Source organism: Chrysemys picta, chromosome 8 (genome assembly GCF_011386835.1).
Source record: "Chrysemys picta bellii isolate R12L10 chromosome 8, ASM1138683v2, whole genome shotgun sequence".
NCBI classification, from domain to species: Eukaryota; Metazoa; Chordata; order Testudines; family Emydidae; genus Chrysemys; species Chrysemys picta.
Genome location: NC_088798.1, coordinates 16,679,618 through 16,699,129, shown reverse-complemented (window position 1 = coordinate 16,699,129; position 19,512 = coordinate 16,679,618). Strand labels below are relative to the sequence as shown.

The following is a 19,512-nucleotide window of genomic DNA, read 5'->3' as shown; positions in this document are numbered from 1 at the left end:
TGGCAACTGAAATAAGATACATCAGAAAAAGCACTTTTATGCCTGTATAACTGTAGCTACACTAGGGCCTTTGCCAGTATATAAGTGTCACACACACACACAAAAAGTCACACCCCTAAACAACATTACTATACTAGAAAAAGTTAAGACCTGGCAAAGATAGTGCTCTGTCTGAAAGTGCATAGAATTTTCTGAACAACTCTGGAATCCTGCAGAAGGAAAGAAGCTATTTTATACAGCCCTGTGACAGGATAATGTTACCTTACACAGTCCAGGAGCCAACACACCTAATCAGCAAAGAATTATGGCTTTAAAAAACAAGACTTTCATCAGGTTATTGTTTAAGACAAAAAGCATACAACAAACAAAAATATGGACAGTTCCTGCCACAAATTTACGGCTGTGTCTTCACAGTCGAAGAGATGTGTGTTTTCCACCAAGACATCTATCTCAATGTAAAGTCCTAGTGGAGTAAAGGCACAGGTAGCAGTTACTTTGATTAGCTACAGTGAGTTAAAAATTACGGTGTCTTGTTTCCACTAGGACTTTACATTGAGCTAGATGTCCTGGTGGAAAAAAACATCTCTCGTTTGCATTGGAGATGAAGTCTATGTCTAAAGACACATGGGGCCTGGTTTTCAGAAGTGCTGAGCACCAACTCCAGCCAAATCCATGGGAGCCAGTGGCGCTCAGCATCATCTACTCGCATGTAGCAGGGGCAGAGATTGGGGGCGGAAATTATGAAGTTTTGCCCGCCCAAACCAGAGTTGACGTGTGGGGGGGGTCACACAGGGTCAGGTGCCCCTATATCTCTGCCTTCCATTTAGCACAGAGGTTTTCAAATGAGGGGAGGGGTGTGTGGAGGAACACTCATGGGGACTAGGGTGACCAGACAGCAAATGTGAAAAATCGGGACGAGGGTGGGGGAGGGTAATAGGAGCCTATATAAGAAAAAGACCCCCAAATCAGGACCGTCCCTATAAAATCGGAACATCTGGTCACCCTAATGGGGGCAAGCAGTGACTCCAGGCAGCTCAGGACAGCCCCACACGGCAGGACTTGGAGAGGGTGGCCAGGTGGTCGAAAAGGGAACCTGACAGTGTCCAATCAAATCTACTGACTGAACACCCAAAGTCTGTTTTTTAAATATTATAAAGTTGGCAACCCTATCTCCGAGCCCTGCCATACGGGGCTGGCCTGAGCTGCCTGGCGTCACCACTCCCCACCAAACGTTCCTCCATGCCCCATCCCCAGTTTGAAAACCTCTGAGATAAATGGAAGGCAGAAATCTGGGGGTGGCACATGACTCTGTGTGCCACCCATGTGTCATTTCTGCCCCCCCCCAACCTAAGCCTATGACAGAACCCTCTGATCATTTCCAGAGTGACAGAAGGTGATCAGCCCCCCATTCCTAAACCAAGCAGGTCTTGGACAGGATAGGGAGTTAAAACCAGAACCAGCTGGCCAAACCCCTTTGGAAAGAGTGGGGCTGCTGTTGAAAAGGGCCTTGAATCTGAACTGTCCCGGATTGGGAGTATTTTAAACACTATGTTGATTGTGGCACTATTAAAAAGTGCTTAGACCGATAGCTCAGCCCCTGGCTCATCACGACTTTGCAGAGCCAAAGCCAGTCCTGCCCGAACTTCAGTAGATTTGGGGTGCTTTCGGGTGGGGATTGGTGAAACTCAAACTTTCAGGAAGTTCCTGACCTGCCCAGTCCCAGCCACTGTTCATTCCCCCTTCCCACCCTCGGGAGTGTTAACCAGCGAAGGGGCAGGAAACGGCCAAGGGGGAGGGGGGGGTCCCTGTCTGTGGGGAAGCCAAGCTGCCCCCGAGTGTAATACCTGGTCCGCGGAGGCGGGTTGCAAAAGGCCTGGCTGCTCCCGGGTCGCCGTCTGCTCTGCGCTCTCACCTGGGCGGAAGCGAGCGGCTGGATTTTGACCGCACCTCACCGTCACCTGCAACACAGGAAATCAGCCGGGCGGGCGCCGCGTACGCACATACCCACTGCGCTGCGGGCCGCGGGCGAGCTTCGTGCGGGTCTCAGCGCAGGACAGGGGGACTCGAGGAGAGAGGACTCGGGAGGGGGAAAGGGAGGTAGGGAGAGAAATAGGGAACGCGGGGAGGAACAAGGGGTGGGAGAAGGGAGTGGAGGAGGGAGACAAGAGGGAAAGAAGGACAAGAAAGGCACAAATTATTCCCAAGCAAAGGGGATGATGGGGGATGGAGAAGGGGGGGGGGGGGTGAAAGAAATGGGTCCTTTCATTTCCAGCATGTAAACATGGTCTTGAACTCATACCAGAGCTGGCACTACAGCTGAGCGTCCTTTAACTAGGATCTCTCATTACCTGAATACCATATTGGCCCCTGATCCTGCTAACACTTACACACAGGCTTAGCTTTACTACCATGCCTAGCCCCATTGATTACAATAAAAAGAAGAACAGGAGGACTTGTGGCACCTTAGAGACTAACAAATTTATTAGAGCATAAGCTTTCGTGGACTACAGCCCACTTCTTCGGATGCATATGGGGTGTAGTCCACGAAAGCTTATGCTCTAATAAATTTGTTAGTCTCTAAGGTGCCACAAGTCCTCCTGTTCTTCTTTTTGCGGATACAGACTAACACGGCTGCTACTCTGAAACCATTGATTACAATGCCACTGCTCGCCATAGCAAAAGTACAAAAGTCAACTCTGGTAATATTTGTTGGTTTTCTTAAAGCCCCAGCGCCTGGATTCAGGTGGTTAGAGAAGAATCTCAGCTTTCATTAAAAAAAAAAAAAAAAGACCTCGTGGCTGTGGAGGAACGCACCCTTAATAAAATGAACCCAAAGATTTTTTTAAATCTTATGAGTTTTAGAGCCAATCGCCTGATTTCTGGATGTTTGGAGTTGGCAATACCCTGAGCGCATGCAGGATTGGGGCCTTGGATGGAAGCTTTGTATTGTCCTTGAAAACATGATATTTCAGTCTGTCCATGGACAGTCACTCATAGTTGCCATTTGGAATTCAGAGGTTCACTGACTGTAATAGGGTGACCAGATGTCCTGATTTTATAGGGAGAGTCCCGATTTTGGGGGCTTTTTCTTATATAGGCACTTATTACCCCCTACCCCCGTCCCGATTTTTTACACTTGCTATCTGGTCACTCTAGATTGTAATAAAAAGGAAATAGAAAGAGGACACAAACCCAAGCAAAAAATTCAGAAGACTTTAGGCTGGTGACATGTTTGACAAAGAACTTTCTGAGATACCTATAAACATAGTCCATAAAAATCTGGATGGAAAGAAAATGTAGTTTTAGAAGAGGCTGTTGGAAATGGTCAATCAGATCTTCATAGTGCAACAAATCAGTAGCTAGCTAGGATTTTATGTCTGTCTGAAAACTGCAGTTGCCTGGAACTTCACAACAGCAACATAGTTAGAACTCGCCTTGTCCTGCTTTAAAGGCACTAGCTCCTACCACTTCAACTAAAGAGGAACGGCCATTAGCCATCAGCAGCATAGGGACTTGGACACACAGTTGAGTCGTTCTGATTCTAAACAGAGAGAAGAGTGGCACACAAACATACTATATTATTATTGTTGTTTGTATTATCTTAATGCCTAGGACTCCCAGTTGTACTGTGTTCCAAAATAAAATAAATCCAAAATCGACTATTTACATTATTTGTGGTTCACAAATTGATCCCTAGTTCTTTTACATTCATGAAAATTCTCTCGTTAGCAAAGAGGCAAAGACAGGCAGAAACAAGCAAGTATTACCATTCATCTTGGATGGTAAATAATCTCAAAGGGTAAAAATTTGACCCACCGTTATAAAACCAATCTGTTTTCAGAGGTGCTGATGGGTAACTGAAGCCTTGACTTGTTTTCTTCAACACTATAATTGATAAACTCTAGATGTATGTGAAATAAACTAAAAAAGAGGACAAGGTAGGCAATATGATGTTTTTATTTGAACTACTTTGTAATAATTCTTTGCATTTCTATAGCACCTTTATCCAATTCAGCAGCTGAAAACTGATGCTGCACCAATATGACATAGTTTGAAACAGCAAGACTCTTTTTACAGTAGTGAAGTAGATCGACACTAGGGATTTGGACAGGTGCAGGTACATTGGTGCAAGAATCCCCAGTGTATAGATAAGCTCTGTATTTATTAAAATTTGTGAAGTACTCTGTGATCCTTGGATAGAAAAATGATGGCTAGAGATGACCCTGTTGGGATTTGGAATTTGTGGTTTCAGGGAGCCTGATGTCATTTCCACACTACCGTTTTTCTAATGTTAAGAAACTGTTTTTAACACAGGTTTAAATGAGTTTGGTTAAGCACATGTCATTTTGCCATTGGACATAACTGCATTGTAAACCACATTTGGAGTTTGGGTTATTTGTTTAATCTGTATTTGCAGATGTTGATTTTAAATTGTATGGTGTGAAAAACTAGTCTGGACAGGGCCTAGGTATTTACTGATGTTAATATGTTTGTCATTTATAGTGATCAATAAGAATCATTAGTTTTTTCTTTGACATTTTGAAAAGTAGAACACATTTTTATACCTTTTTGTATAATACTTGGCTGTAGGAAAAAAATGTTGTACCTTGTGGGTGTGTCAGTTAGAACCAATTATAACCTGCCTGACCTGCCATAGCACTAAAATGTCTAGCTGCATTTTATTTGTCCTGGTAAAATGGCCATACTGGGTCAAACCAAAGGTCCACCTAGTCCAGTATCCTGTCTTCTGACAGTGGCCAATGCCAGGTACTCCAGAGGGAATGAACAGAACAGGTAATCATCAAGTGATCCATCCCCTGTCACCCATTCCCAGCTTCTGACAAAAAGAGGCTAGGGACACCATCCCTGCCCATCCTTGCTAATAGCCATTGATGGACCTATCCTCCATGAACTTACCTAGTTCTTTTTTTAACCCTGTTATAGTCTTGGAGATTTTGCTTAAAATTAACCCCCAGTGTCCAGGAACTTCTCTCCCACCAATGAGCAATGTTTGGGTTGGAGGAAAATATGAGGCAGATACACATTTTGCTCCTCTCCATCCACAATCCCGCCAAAAATTAGAGACTTTTTAAAAAAAAATGACATTCTAAAAACAAACCTCTACAACAATCATAAATCACGTTGGTGGGTTTGTTTTTTGTTTCTTTTTTTTTGGCCTGCCCTCCAGTTGGTTAGTTTTCTTAACTTTCAGGGACTGGCTGCCTCTTCCCCTCTGTATGTGTTTTCCCCCACCCCCACATATTTGTGTCTGAAATGCGCATTAAAAGGATGGAGAGAAAAACTCCCTGTTTGTAAGTGAGGGGAACTTCTTGTTCTCTCGGCTAGTCCCTGGCCTGTTGTCAGAAGTGGATTCAAACCCACCTCCAGACTGCATCTGGAACACAGCACCTTAGCCAGCCTGACAGCTCATCCCTGACCCTGTGGGAAGGGGGATGGAATTAATCTCCCTCCTGTTCCCAGCCCCCTTCCTTCTCATTCTCCCTACCTTTGTCCCCAGCCCCTTCTCCCTCTCCTCTCCCTTGTTATTCTTCCTCCAGCCTTCACTCCTCAGCTCACTCGCCTGCCCACCCTTCCATGTTCCCACAATGCAAAGCGCTTCGGGCACCGGCAGCCGAGCTTCCTAACCATAGAGAGGAGGGAACGTCTTGAGTGAGGGCAACCCAGCTTCCTATACTTTAATACAATAGGGACGCGGTAGCCATCTTGAGTAGGGGCAGCCTGACTTCCACCGGTAGAGGAAGCAGAGGAGGCTCGGCAAAGGGCACGGCTTGCCTTCAGCGCGATTGATACTACACGGCAGCCATCTTTGATGTGGGCAAAGTACCCAGCTGCACACTGAGCCGCCCTTCCCCGCGAGGCCGCCTAGGGCTGAGGCCGCGGCGGCGGCCCGGCTTGGTTTCCATGATGCTGGCCGGCCGGTCGAGGCGACGGCTACTGCTGCTGAGGAGGCGTCAAGCGGCAGCCCGGTTGCTGGGCGTCCTGTGGCTGGCGTGTGTCGCCGCGGAGGGCGTTGCCGGCGGGGAGCCCCCACTCAAGTGCGACGAGCTGAGGCTGGGGCAATATCCTGAGTCTGGCTGGGGCTGCGGTGAGGGGCTCGGTTACCATGGTGACGCCTGGTCTGTGTGTCTCTCTCTCTTTGGCTGCTCCCGCCTGTGTCCCAGGGCCAGCCCCAGGTGCTCCTGTCAAAGGAGTGTGGCGAGGCTTGTTAGCGCCCCCCCCCCATCCCATGGGATTGCCCCCCTCCCTCCCCGGCTCTTCAGGCCACTCTGAGGTAACCGCAGCTGAGATCAGCCTCCGTGCTGAGTGTGAGGGGTGCAAGATCTTTGCTTGGGATGGTTTGGGGGTCTCTTCTTCCCGCCCCCATTAGTAGTGAAATTTCAGAGGCTCTGGATAGTGACAGTAGCTGAGGGGAGTGACTGAGTTGGTTAATAGGGGAAGTGAGAGATTCTTTCCTGGGGTTTTTGGTTGGGGTTTTTGGGGGGGTGGGAGAGAGGGGTCTCCCTTTTGTTTTGTTAGCGTTCAAATCACCTGGAGGTGATGGTTCTGCAGGATATAATTCATTTGGGAGGAAAGAGATCAGCCTGTAGTTTTGAATCTGCAGACTGCGGTAGGTAGAAATATGGGGGTGACATATTCCCGTTGGGAAGCTATTGACTGTTTAAAGGGGGTCACATCTGGCTCCCACCTTCTCCCTCCAATAAGTTAATTGTTGATAGTTTTTGACAATTGCTGACATTAATGGAGATCAAAAGGGGAAGGTAAGCAAGGAAAAGTTGACTTCCCATCCTGCTTTATTTGGCTCTTGGAGTTCAGTCTTCGGTAATATAAGTAGGAAGTTTTACAATTCAGTCCCTGTTCAGGATTAGTCTGGTGCAGATATGTGAGAGTTTATGATTTTCAAATGATCACTTTACATTCTGTTGGGTGGTTTTGGTAGGTGGAACCTCTTTTTAACCAAATACTTGACAGACTACTGGTGTGCATTGACACTCATCCTAAAAAGCAAGGAAATAAAAGCTGGTTTTGAGGTGCTTGATTTCCCTCTTTTCATAGAGAAGGTTTTTTTACTCTTCTTATCAGAGTTAACCACTTACATTTCCTTCAGGCGATATTGGTAACAGCATTCAAACGTGCAGCCTAGGGAAGTGTGTTTCTGCATTACAGTAACTCCTCACTTAAAGTCGTCCTGGTTAACGTTGTTTCGTTGTTACGTTGCTGAGCAATTAGGGAACATGCTCGTTTAAAGTTGTGCAATGCTTCCTTCTAATGTCATTTGGCAGCTGCCTTCTTTGTCCACTGCTTGCAGGAAGAGCAGCCCGTTGCAGCTAGCTGGTGGGGACTTGTAACCAGGGTAGACCGGCAGCCCCGCATCAGCTCCCCCTATCGTCTCCCCACTCCCCTAAGTTCTCTGTGCTGCAGCCGCCCAGAAGGCTATCAATTGCAGGCTATCAATTGCCAGCAGTTCAACCCTCTGCCTTGGAACTGCTCCCAGAGACTCCTGCTTGCTGTGCAGGGGTTGGGGGGGCTAATGTCAGGGTGTTCCCCTCCTCCCTGCTCCTGCACCCCGCCTACCCCTTCTCCATATAGAGCAGGAAGGGGACACGGAGGGAGAGAGAGACATAGAGAGCTTGGGGCAGCTGCTGTCTCAACTTTCTGATCTACTTAAAAAGACAATGCACTTAAGAGTGGGTCAGCTTACTTAAAAGGGCAGTGTGCATCTCTCTCTCTCCCACACAAGGTGTGTGTCTGTCTCTGTCTGCTATGCTGTCTCCCCTCCCTCGTGTTTGTGCTGCCTTGTGTGAGAGGCTACATTAACAACAATGTGTTAACCCTTGAGGGCTCAGCTGAGTGCTAGTTCATCATTTAGCAGCAAGGCATTCCCTGAGAAATATCCCTTCCTCTTCCACCCTCTAACTTCACCACCTCAACCAAGCTTCACAATTATCATAGTTGTGAACAGTATTAAATTGTTTGTTTAAAACATATACTGTGTGTATATCTTTATAATATATAGTTTTTTGTCTGGTGAAAAAAATTTCCCTGGAACCTAACCCCCACATTTACATTAATTCTTATGTGGAAATTGGATTCGCTTAACATAGTTTCGCTTAAAGTCACATTTTTCAGGAACATAACTACAACGTTAAGCGAGGAGTTACTGTATAGCAAAGCAACAGCTCTGCTATAGTTAAGACTGAGAGTAGCTTACTGTTTATTTTCAGTGCTGTATGAGACTAGGGGAAGGAAAACTGACTGAATTGAGAGCTCTCAAATCCTAGGTGGGTGAAGAGGGTGTAGTACGTTGAGTTACAGAACAGTTAGAGTTTGGTACAAAAAATGGTTTTCCTTAATTATTTGAACATATATTTGTGAAGATCCCAAAATAGACAATAGCACACAAGAACCACTGAATTGTACAAATCACACAGCAAACGGTAAGGCTTTCAGAAGTCTAATATACATTCTGATCAAAGGATTTTATCAAGGAATGTGTTCAACTCGTGCCCTTGTAGATGTGCAACTTGGTTATTTTGAAATGTAATGCAATATTATTACTGAATTCATTTTGTATGCAGTTCCATTGGAAGTATAGAGAACCTGTATGGGTTTATTTTGTTTTCAGTAGAGCGTTAAATAAAATGCTTAAAACACTGGCAGAAATCAGCAGAGCCAAGTCCAGTAGTTTGTTTAGTGTTTGGGTTGGGTTTTTTTGGAGGGGGGGGGGTGAGAGTTAGTTGGTTTCTGTAGATCTCTTCGACTTGGGATGTATACTCTCTAGGTTTCTACCTTTCATAAAAATTAAAACAAATGATCCCTCCCCCTTAGATTTAGTATATATTTACTAAAAGAACAAACTTCAAACTAGAACCGCTTTGAAGACCTTCATGTTCTTCAGTTATGACTTCTTAAGAGAGCACTCGACTACAGGAGACTTTTGATGTTATTAAGCTATCTTTTTCTGGAGGTGACATATATGTGTGTGTTGGAATTAAATTACCGGGTAGTCACCTGAGTGTCACCAGTAAAAATACTTAAATTAGTGACTCATTTCACTTAGAATAGTGTTCATCTTGTAAGAGGTTCTCAGACCGAGTGAAGTAGTAGACTCTGACAGTTATAGACCTGGGCAAATAATGCAAAAAAATGTTCTGGAAGCACTCAGATTTAAAACTGAATACACTTTCTATGTTTGTACCCCTCTGGCATTCACTTTCCACAAATATTTGAATGATAATTTTACTCACTCAGATGGCTACAGAAAGCTAATTTCAAGCTGTAGAGCATTCACAGATATAGTATTAAATATTAGGGGGGAGAGGATTTCTCGTTACAGCAGAGGGACAATTCTTGATCTGAGCCCTGGCATACAGGAAACAAACTGGAAATAAAAAATTCTGCAAACCTGATTATCTTCTCTGCTCTGAGAGGGTCCATGCTCCAAGTGCTCCTTCAAGCCCTGCTCCTGATTATAAGAGTGAACAGAAACAATACTATATGGCTTGAGACCTGTCACAACTAACAAGTTATTGAATAATTTACAGCTAATTCAGAGTAAATTTGAACAACAAAGAAACTCCAGGAAGTTGTTATAAGCTCAGGCATTCGGTTAACAGATTAATTTTTTGTATTAATTTTAATTAATTGTAATTAATTCACCAAGTAAATTGTTCTTTGTGAATTATTTACTCAGCTCTAGGCAGTGTTAAGAAAATCCCAGACTATTTACTTGCTCCCTTTTTATTCTAAATGGACCCTGCAACATCTGTTGTCTCTTCCTCCAGAGTGGCATCTCAATAAAAAGTTAAATCCATATGTGGCCATATAATCTAATCAGATTGGGGTTGCCAGAAGCTCCAGACCCTATTCTGAAATACCATTTTAGCCTCCACCAATCCTGTGAACACAGATGTTTAACTTCAAGTACATGAGTAATCCCACTGAGTTGCAGGATTGGAGCCTTAGTGATGTCAACATTTTGGATGATAATCTGTGGCTTTTACCATCTGAATAAATTACTGCCCTGTTCTTTAAGTAGATCAGAAAACCACCTTCAACCTCTTTGTTTCTTAAACAAAAATACAACTTTGTATCTACCTACCAACCTACGGGACTTATATGGCCCCCATCACTATAGTATCTGAGTGCCTCCCAATCTTTAATGTATTTATCTTCATAACACCCAGGTGAGATAGAGTTGTTCTGTTATCTCCATTTTACAGATAAGAAACTGAGGCATTGAGAGACTTAAGTGACTTGCCCAAGGTCACACAGGATATTTGTGGCAGGGTAGGAATTGAACCTTGGTTTCCCACAGAGCAATGCCCATTACACATTAATGCAGAACCAGAATGGGTCTAACATAGCATTCAAAAGTCCACCTTTGCCTCAGAATCCACCTACCAGACTTGCCTAATAACTGAGTTTTTAGTCCCAGTCCAATTTCTAGTGGCAATCTCAGAAAAAAGACTACACTATCTTCTTGCCCCAGGGGCTATTGGAACAATAGTGAAGTTTGGAAATTAGTGGAGAAATGTAGGCAATGGCCTGTAGGTTTGTCAGGCTAACATAATTTACAAGTACTGAAAGTCAGAATTAAAATAAAGGAAAAAGACCTGAAATGTTGTCCTGCTTAACGCCTGATTTCAGCATTAGAAAGTGGCAAGTTGTGAACTCAGGTGGGGTTCTGCAAACTTTAGGAAACATCACTTTTTCTAATTCTTAACCTTAGCAGTTATCACTTAAAATAAGAAAAACAGTATTTCTCTCTAGTTTGATGAGGAGAAACTGGCCAAATAAAATGCACTCAAGCAATTAGAATGCTTTACCATAGAGAGAGAAAACATTTAAGTTGACTGTGCTGGTTTCTGCCATTCCCACAGTAAAATGAAAACTTTAAGGATCTAGAAATTGTAACATTCAGGTGAGTCATCTGATTTGTGTGTTTGCTTAACATTTATCCGGGGGGGGAGGGGGGAATTAATGCAAGACAGGTTATAGTATCTGTTCAAAAGACCCAGTCATCAGTCAGACCCAGCAGTGTATTGTATTGAGTATCTGCACTTCCATATGCACTGAGTTCCTAATCTGCTAGGGGGTGCTCCACCCAGGCCCCGCCTCCACTCCACCCCTTCCCCCAAGACCCCATCCTGTTTCTTCCCACCCCTGCTCCACCCCTTCCCTGAGCACGCTGTGCCCTCGCTCCCCTCCTTCGTGCCTCTGACACCGCAAAAGAGCTTATCTGCAGCAGGAAATAGGGAGGGAGAGGGAGGCGCTGATCTGCAGGGCCCGCTGGTGGGCAGGAGGCGCTGGGGGGGGGGGTTCTGGTAGGGGGACTGCTTTTTCCCGTCATGCTCCAGCTCCAGCGCACCCATGGAGGTGGCGCCTATGTGCACTTCAGTGGACAGGTAGAACTTATCATTTCTTTCACTCTGCGTTTTTGGAATCTCAATGTGCACCGTGGTGCATGGCCTGTTATAGCTCAATTTAAATAATCTACATTGTGTCCTCAGTTCCATGTCGTCCAGCACCAAATATTACTTGTAAGGATCACAGTGGCAATGAAAACAACTTTACTGGAAAGGAAGTTGGATTTTACAAACCTATTGCATGTCGTAATGTGTAAGTCAATTATTGTGCTTTGTTATACGTTTGCCTCAGTTTTTATGTTACTAATTTTAAATGGTGTAGCATGTGTTGGCAAGAGGGAGGAGGGAAAAGGGAAAGAGAGATGAATCTACTTTGTTTCAGTATATTAGGTGAGAGGAATTAGTTATTAGAAACATTGCATCACAAATGTTAAGTTAACTAGCATGGAACTTGAGAGATGTTCTAACAAAGCTGTTATTTTGCTTAAAGGCAAAATGTATAATTATTTAAGTAAATCTACCTCTGTGCTAGATTTTTTTTTCTTTGATATTGCTTCTGAGGGTATCTACACTGCAGTCGAAGGTGTGATTTGCAGATCTGGTAGGCATACCCATGCTAGATTTAAATTATCTAACACACTGTAAATAGCAATGAAGACACAGCAGCATGGGCTTCAGCACAAGCTAGTAATGTAAGTGCGTACCGGAGGGTACCAAGCAGGCTTGTACAGCCCACTCTAAAGTACATGGGACTGTGTCTTTACTGCTGTTTTTAGCATCCCAAATAGATTATAGCTAGTGCAGGCATGCCTACCTGTGATGCAAATCACACCTTTGATTGCAGTGTAGACATAGCGTAAGCCTTTGGGTCTGTTAATAGCTACTCTGCTGAACAATTGTCCTGAAACAGAAATGCTTCTTGTCATGGAAAATGTGAACTTTAGGAGGACTGAAACCTTGTTCCAGCAGTCCTAAATATCCATTTTACAGGAACCAATTCTCACCTCTTCTCTTGAGTGACTTGATGTCTACAAACACACATTTTTCATTCTAAAGGGCCTGATAGTCAGCTCTGTGAAGATGACTCAACTGACTTAGTTCTACATACAGATTGTGAACCGTGCAGAGTGTTGTCTGGATTCTTTCTAAGCACTGCAATTATTATTTTTACTCTTCAATATTGAACACTAAAGATGACAGTACACTTATCAATGTTCTTTGTTTCTCCTCTTTACTGCAATCCTGGAGGACTTTATAAAGAAAAGTTGGTCTTTTTTGTTGTCTAACTGCAGAATCTTAGGAAATCATAGCTCCAGCAATCCTAGCTGAACTTTGCCTACATCACTAGTGGGAAAGCCAGTTCCCGCTAACTTGATATTCTTATTATTCATCAGTTTGCTTATCTCAGCCATCTTCTTGTGAAATGTTAGTGTAGCTCAGTCCAGTTCCACCACTAATTTCTTTATACTTATTTTGCTGGACAGTCTAAACTCAACACACCGAAGGCCAGCATATTATTTTAGAAAGCCACAGTAAACTGCTAGCTTAGTTAATTGTGACCACCACTTTCTATCAGAATTATTGCTCTCTGCCACATCTGTGATGGAAGCCGGAGAACAAGATGAAATCTAGGCAAATGCAGTAGAATTTTCTCCCCTCCTCCCTAATTGGAATATAAAGCAATTCCTAGGGTGGTTTTCCCTTTGTTAGATTTTTCTGAATTAATATTATTTCCAGTATTGTGCTTGTTAAATTTTTATTGGGTTCACAACTGGGAACTAAAAATTCAAGAAATGAAATTGGAACAGTCCTCCTGTGCTACCTCTCAGTTAGGCACTAAAAGCAGTTTTCTTCCCATGATTACTTAAAAGAATTTCCCTGGCTTCACCATTCCCATGACTATTTATACAGGAAAGCAGCTTTTAGCTGAGTTGTTTAAAACTCTTGTAAATTTCAGCTGTGGCTACAGGCAGAGTTTTGCATGCACTCTTGAAAAATGTCACAAAGCATGTTGTGTGCTGTCATTTCTAGGAAGGGTAAATTCCTTAATATTCCCAACTTTCATAGGTGTAACAAGTTGTCAAGTCTATATACAGATAGTTATAATGAATATCTGCATAGTTAAAACCATTACCAGTCTGTTATAAGGCCATTTTTATCCCTTAAGTCATGGTAACATTATTCTACACAGGTATTTGATATTACAACCGTAAACCTAACCATCACTCCAGGTGCTTTTCTAAGCTTTTTCAGTGCCTCATTTGAGTTTTGTTGGAGAACTTAACTGTCCTCTACTAGAAAGAAGTGAACGGAATTTAAAACAAGAAAATTGTATTCAGAAATAACTTTTTTAAGTGATGGAATTCTCATATTGATATTTATATAACATCTGTCACTTTCAAATTGTGCAAACGTCAGTGAGTTCTCTGAAGCAGTTAAGTATTGTTATACCTTAAAGATGGGATGGTGGAGAACCAGAGGTTGCGCCTTGCTCATGTCCATAATTTAGGACTTGTCTACACGGTGTTTTAGTCTGCACAAGAGTGATGTAAATTTTAGTCCACACTAGCATGTTGTCCACTAACTGGCCCGTGTGACCTTGCTGGAATGCACTAAAAGTTCAATAGTGTCTATTAATCTAGTCCCATTTCAAACAGTACTACATGAATATGCACTAGGGAATTTTTAGTGCATGCCAGCAGGGTTCACACAGGCCAGTTAGTTTATGATATGCTAGAATGGGCTAAAATTTTACACCCCTCTGGTACAGACTAAAGCACCCTGTAGACAAACCTTAAGTAGCAGATCAATTATTAGAACTCAGAGCTAGAGTCTCAACAGTATGTCAGTCCACTAGATAAAGCTATCTCTCTGTGTTGCTGTTGAATAAAGTTGATACAGCTGCTTGGTGTGTGTGTGTAAACAGGCATACTTTGAACAAGTGACTTCCATAGTATCTCAAAGAAAAGCTTGTGAACTCTGCATTAGAGTGCTCCACCAAGAAAGACTGGGAGTCTTTCCTTGATTGCTCCCATATGAAAGGGTTGTTTCCAAATCCAGGAGTGCTCTAAATTGGCATTGCATGTTCTTTTCTGCATAATGTATGTAGGCCCTGCACATGCTTAACTTTAGGCACTATGAGTTCTGTTAGAGTCAATGGAATTACTTGGGAAATGGGAAACATGGGCGTAAGTCTTTGGAGAACTGATAAAAGGCACTAGAAGATCAAACCAAATGGTGTGATCTTTAAGAACAGCACTTGCTCATTATGGACGAAAGAGGATAACAGAAGGGAAGTTTTTTGAACGTGAAATAGGAGGGGAATGTGGATGTGGAAGGAGTAAAGATCTCAGTAGTGGGGTCATTAAAGCCAGATAATAAGCAAAAATGTAAATATTTATTAAAAGCGTTTGCATCCCTTCTTGGCCACTGCCTTTGAGAAAATGAATATTTTTATTCAAGTATGTGTCGAAGATTTTATTTTAGCCACTTTCACTAATTGCTGATACTTAGCCAGGCAAGTGTCAGAATAGTGAATTGTTGCATATTTTAAGGTTCTAATGACACTTGGTTCTGTTGCCCTTTTCCAAGGCTGGTTCTTCCCTAATGTGGCAATGGATGGCTCTGGGATTGTTAAAAGGAATAGCATCTCTAGGTTCACTGATTAGCACTAAGCTCACTTCAAAAGTGACTGAAAGCTACCAGTGGGCATGTCCACATCACTACAACAGTTGATACTAGGTAGCACTCTTTTTGGCAATCTCAGAAGAGAGTCCAGGGAGCCTTTCACTTCTGCTTGTGCCATATCTGTGTGAATAACTAAAGGGCTTCCTCCATCTTTAGGGCTGTAATTTTGACATCTTTTGCTAGCAGTACATTTTTGTGCAGCCAATTTTTGTTCAGTTGTGATAGATTAATCTAAAAATAAATGTATCCTTATCTTAAATACTTCTCCTTTCTTATCTGACCCTTTCCTCATCCGAGGCTGCTCCCACAACTTTCACCAATGGGCCAGTGCTGACTTCTTCCCCAAATCTCATCGATGAATGCCTACCTTAGCTGATACCTCATCTGGCCCAGGACACTTCCTGTCAGGGCCGGCTCCAGGCACCAGCGCAGCAAGCAGGTGCTTGGGGCGGCCCATGGAAGGAGGTGGCACATCCGGGGCTGCGGCCGGTCCCTCAGTCCCTTGGAGGGAAGGACCGGCCGCCGAAGAACAAAGCGGCGTGGTAGAGCAGCCGCCAAAGTGCTGCCGATCGCGGTTTGTTTGTTTTTTCTTCGCCGCTTGGGGCGGCAAAAAAGCTGGAGCCGGCCCTGCTTCCTGTTTCACTGCTTGGCCCTGGAACTGAGCCTACCAGGCGCATTTGGCGCAACTCTGGGGCTTTTCAATCAATTGTGCCCCAGAATGCACAAGTGGATAGGAAAATACTCTAGAAACTAAGGATTGTGTCAACAGCTGGCTCATGTCTTGTTTGAACGAGAATGATAATCCACCTTAAGAAAAAGGATGGAAATTCTGCTGGAGCCCAAGAACACTCTTGAGGTCCATGTTACAGTGGATGTCTATACAGATAATAGTATTATACTAGAATTTTAATGTTGAATTATTAAAGACTAAGTTAAAATTGTGTGAGCTAAACAACACAAGTCTTCTCTTTCATAAAAGGAAACTTAATAGGCAATTGACTGTCATTTCTAATTTAATTATTCAGAATATACACAACTTAATATCTTGTTTCAACCACAGTCATCTTTACTTGTGTCTTTTGGCAGAAATGGTTACTCATACAAAGTGGCAGTGGCTCTGTCTTTATTTCTTGGATGGTTGGGAGCAGATAGATTTTATCTTGGGTATCCTGCCTTAGGTGAGTTTTTTTTTCTTGTTTTGGTTTTAAATAATAAAACGTTAATTCTATATGACTGCAGTTTTCATGCATACTTATGTCTTAACTACTGACCTCTGATTCTCAGTGTTTTAAAATCAACTAACTAGTTTACTCATCTCACTTTAAAAGCAAAGCCTTTTGCAATGAACCATGTCCATGTTTTAGCTGTTTAGAATGGCTCTGTGGCCAAATCCCAACCTGATTTAAGTGGACATAACTCTTCTTGAACTTAGTAGTGACAAAGGGGAGGGTGCTGTAGTTCAGGGGATAGGGCATGTGATTGACAGTCAGCAAGCCTATGTTCTGTTCTCAGCTTTGCTGCCCATCTTTTGTGTGAATTTGCGCTAATCACTTAACCTTTCTGAGCCTTATTCCCTCTGTTGTGGAATTGTTTGACATCTGTTGATGAGAAAATATATGTTATGGTTAAGCATTAATTATGGGAATTGAGCTTGCTTACCCCAGGACTGACTTTGGACAATGCTGTTGAGAGAGTCAATGTGGCCTCCGCTCTTTTGTCCTTCATGATGGGGATTCCTGGGTAACAGTCCAAGTGACTGTGACTAAAAAGGTGATCAGAGTAGTGTAATGATTTTAAGTTGTTTCAGTAAGTAATATTCTCATTACAAAAATGTATACTGAGAAAATTCAGCTGTCAAAACCCAAGAAATATCAGTTATAATAATAAATGTTCTTCAGTTCTGTGCAGACACTTTAAAAAAGCAGCTCTGAAAAGTCGCAGTAAACTTTCCAATAATAATCTTAACTGATGCCTTATTTACGTTCACACAGTACAGGTTAACAATTTATATAACTTATAGCACGGTGTAGGAAATCAGTTGTATAAAGGCTATGAATCACTTATTTGTATTCTAAGTATTACATATTTTATATAGTAGAAGATATTCTGTAGGAAGATGTGTGTGACAGAAATGGAGCTGCTCTGTAATTTATGAATATTGTTTATGCTGACCTGGTTGTTGGGATGTTTTCTGTGTGAATATATTGGTTGAATTCAGTAGGGAGCTAGAAGGAAAACCAGCAGAAAAGAAAAGAATTGTTCAAGATAAGCCACTTTCTCTCAATGCTCAAGGGCTGTTAAGAGACAGTGCTGGATAGGAAAAGGCCTGGGAACCAGAAGATCAAAAGACAGAGTTTAAAAGGAAGACTGTCATGAGGAGGGCAGTAGCTACTGGGGAGCCATTGAGGAGAACAGACTGACACACAGGACCTGCTAAAGAATTGGAAGAATTTAGGCCATCAGGGGATATTAAGCCTTTGGGTAAGGTAGATATGTTTGTAGGCTATTTTAAAATGCTTTATTCCTACTATTAAAATAAATATTTTAATTTTAAGTAGGCTTTTTGGTCACTGAATACCACTGGCCACAGAGTCCTGAAAGGAAGAACCGCAGGTGCCAAACCCATTTGGACCTGCTGGGAAAGCATTGTTGATACACAGTTTGGGCCCTGGGCTACAGCACCCTAAGTGTCCAAGAACTGCAGAACTCCACCCTAGGAGACATATAGGCATGGGACCTGTTACCTGTGGGAGTGCACTTAGAGACCAGACAAGGCAAAAGTGCTGTTCTGCAATTAGAATGTGTGTAAAATAGAACTTGATATATATTCTTGTAGCTCAATGTAAGTCTGTTACTATACATTAGCGATGTGTGTGCTGAAATGAGTTAAATGTCTTTGTGGAACTTGCACAATATAATGCTATATAAGCTATGTCTTGAGGGTCAAAGTTAAGATGGAATATCTGGTGTGAATTTCCCCATGTCTACATTTAAGAGAATGTATGAATTTCTACAACGTCTTAGCTGATCATTTCCTTAAATCTTACTGCATATGTTGTATTAACAGTTCTGGATATGTAACATTTTAAATTAATAACTGTAGTGATCTTCATTTTCAGGTAATATTTTCTATTTCAAAATACATTGTCATAATTCTTTTTATTTCTATGAAAATTACTAATATGTAAACTAATGTCTATTTGATTGTTGTGCTTTCCACTAAGATATTTAAATTCCCAACCAAAAAAGTTGCCACCTTTTAGATGAAATTAGTTAAGATACTGATTTTAGAAAATTTATTGTAAGAGTTTCACTCTTGCAGTCATTTCAGGTTATTTTTAAATTGCTTGTTTCTAACTTTTTTGAAGATACTCAAGGTATTTACAGATTGCTTTCCACTGGTTTTGTAAACGAAGTACTAGAAATAACCTATAGATTTCTGGACATGTATCTAAACATGTATAGATAAGTGTGTCATATCTAAATCTGCATGACCAGATCCTAATCTTATATGTACAAAAACAAGTAAACATGAACAGAATATGGGACCTGATCCTGCAAACATTTACCACTCAGGATAGTGCTTACTATTTTTAATTCTGTTTGAAGCTATTGGCTTTAATAGGACTTCCCACAGTGATAAAAATTACCTCAGATAGTGTTTGCCAGATTTATCCACAGGATGAAGAAAATGATGATGGCTTTTTAAGGTACACATAAATCCTATTCTGCTAGAATTACCTTCACTATATTGTAAGAAACTCTCTGTCTAAGCTTCATTAGTTTCTCAGTATGTTACAAACAGTTGCCTTTTTTGTATAGCTCTAGATTGCATGATGTAATGGACTGGTGAAGCTAAGTACACTAGTACTGCTTCAACTGGGATCTTTGAGTTTCTGTCTGCTAAATATGAAGTGATGTTAATGCTCTCTGTTCTGATGGATAATTCTGTGTTAACCTCCGTGGCCTTTTTTTCTGACATGCAATAATTAGCACATTTATATTTTGCACATTTATATTTGCATAAAAACATTAGATCTGCTAAGATCCTTTTTTTTTTTAGAGGCAATTGATAACTCTAGATGCCCACTTTCTGTAAAACAAATGTTTCAAAATACAAATATTTTCTTATTTTATCAGTTGGACTTAGAATAAGGATGTGCACTACTTTTAATGCAGATGTCTGAAACCTTGGCTTTGAATTCTTATATGTATTACACTTAAATTACCAATCGGACCTGAAATATAGTACACAGATATTAGCCACAATTAAAATATTTGCAAGTTAAGCTCTTATAAAGCTTGGAAGCTGTTCCCTCTGAAAGGATGGAGAGGAATGAAGCAAAAAGAATACTGGTAACTAATCACACAACTTCTTGTAGAGAATTCTTGTGCTTTGTCAAACAAGATACCTCTTAAATATTAAATTCCTGCAAAT

The 19,512-nt window shown here is 42.0% G+C and overlaps 2 protein-coding genes across 10 annotated transcripts in view; one reads left to right on the top strand and one right to left on the bottom strand.

Moving 5' to 3' along the window:
• PATJ (PATJ crumbs cell polarity complex component) overlaps positions 1–5,523 on the bottom strand; it is a 212,504-nt gene extending 206,981 nt beyond the window's left edge. For 5 of the 8 annotated variants that reach the window (XM_065555401.1, XM_065555406.1, XM_065555404.1 and 2 more), the window contains exon 1: positions 1,845–2,014. The gene's annotated coding sequence lies outside the window, so the exon portion shown is untranslated. Of the gene's footprint in view, positions 1–1,844; positions 2,216–5,506 lie in introns of those variants that run through there. The other 3 variants (XM_065555403.1, XM_065555408.1, XM_065555402.1) reach the window with 2 other exon arrangements.
• Positions 5,524–5,603: 80 nt separating this feature from the next.
• The window catches only part of TM2D1 (TM2 domain containing 1), a 38,858-nt gene continuing 24,949 nt past the window's right edge, over positions 5,604–19,512 (top strand). Inside the window, exons 1-4 of one of the 2 annotated variants that reach the window (XR_010589993.1) lie at positions 5,604–6,080; positions 8,383–8,456; positions 11,532–11,640; positions 16,161–16,252. Coding sequence is in view for 1 of the 2 variants with exons in the window: in XM_042851396.2 (XP_042707330.1) it covers positions 5,923–6,080; positions 8,383–8,456; positions 11,532–11,640; positions 16,161–16,252 (433 nt within the window). In the remaining variant the exon portion in view is untranslated. The remainder of the gene's footprint in view (positions 6,081–8,382; positions 8,457–11,531; positions 11,641–16,160; positions 16,253–19,512) is intronic. The other variant, XM_042851396.2, reaches the window with a different exon arrangement.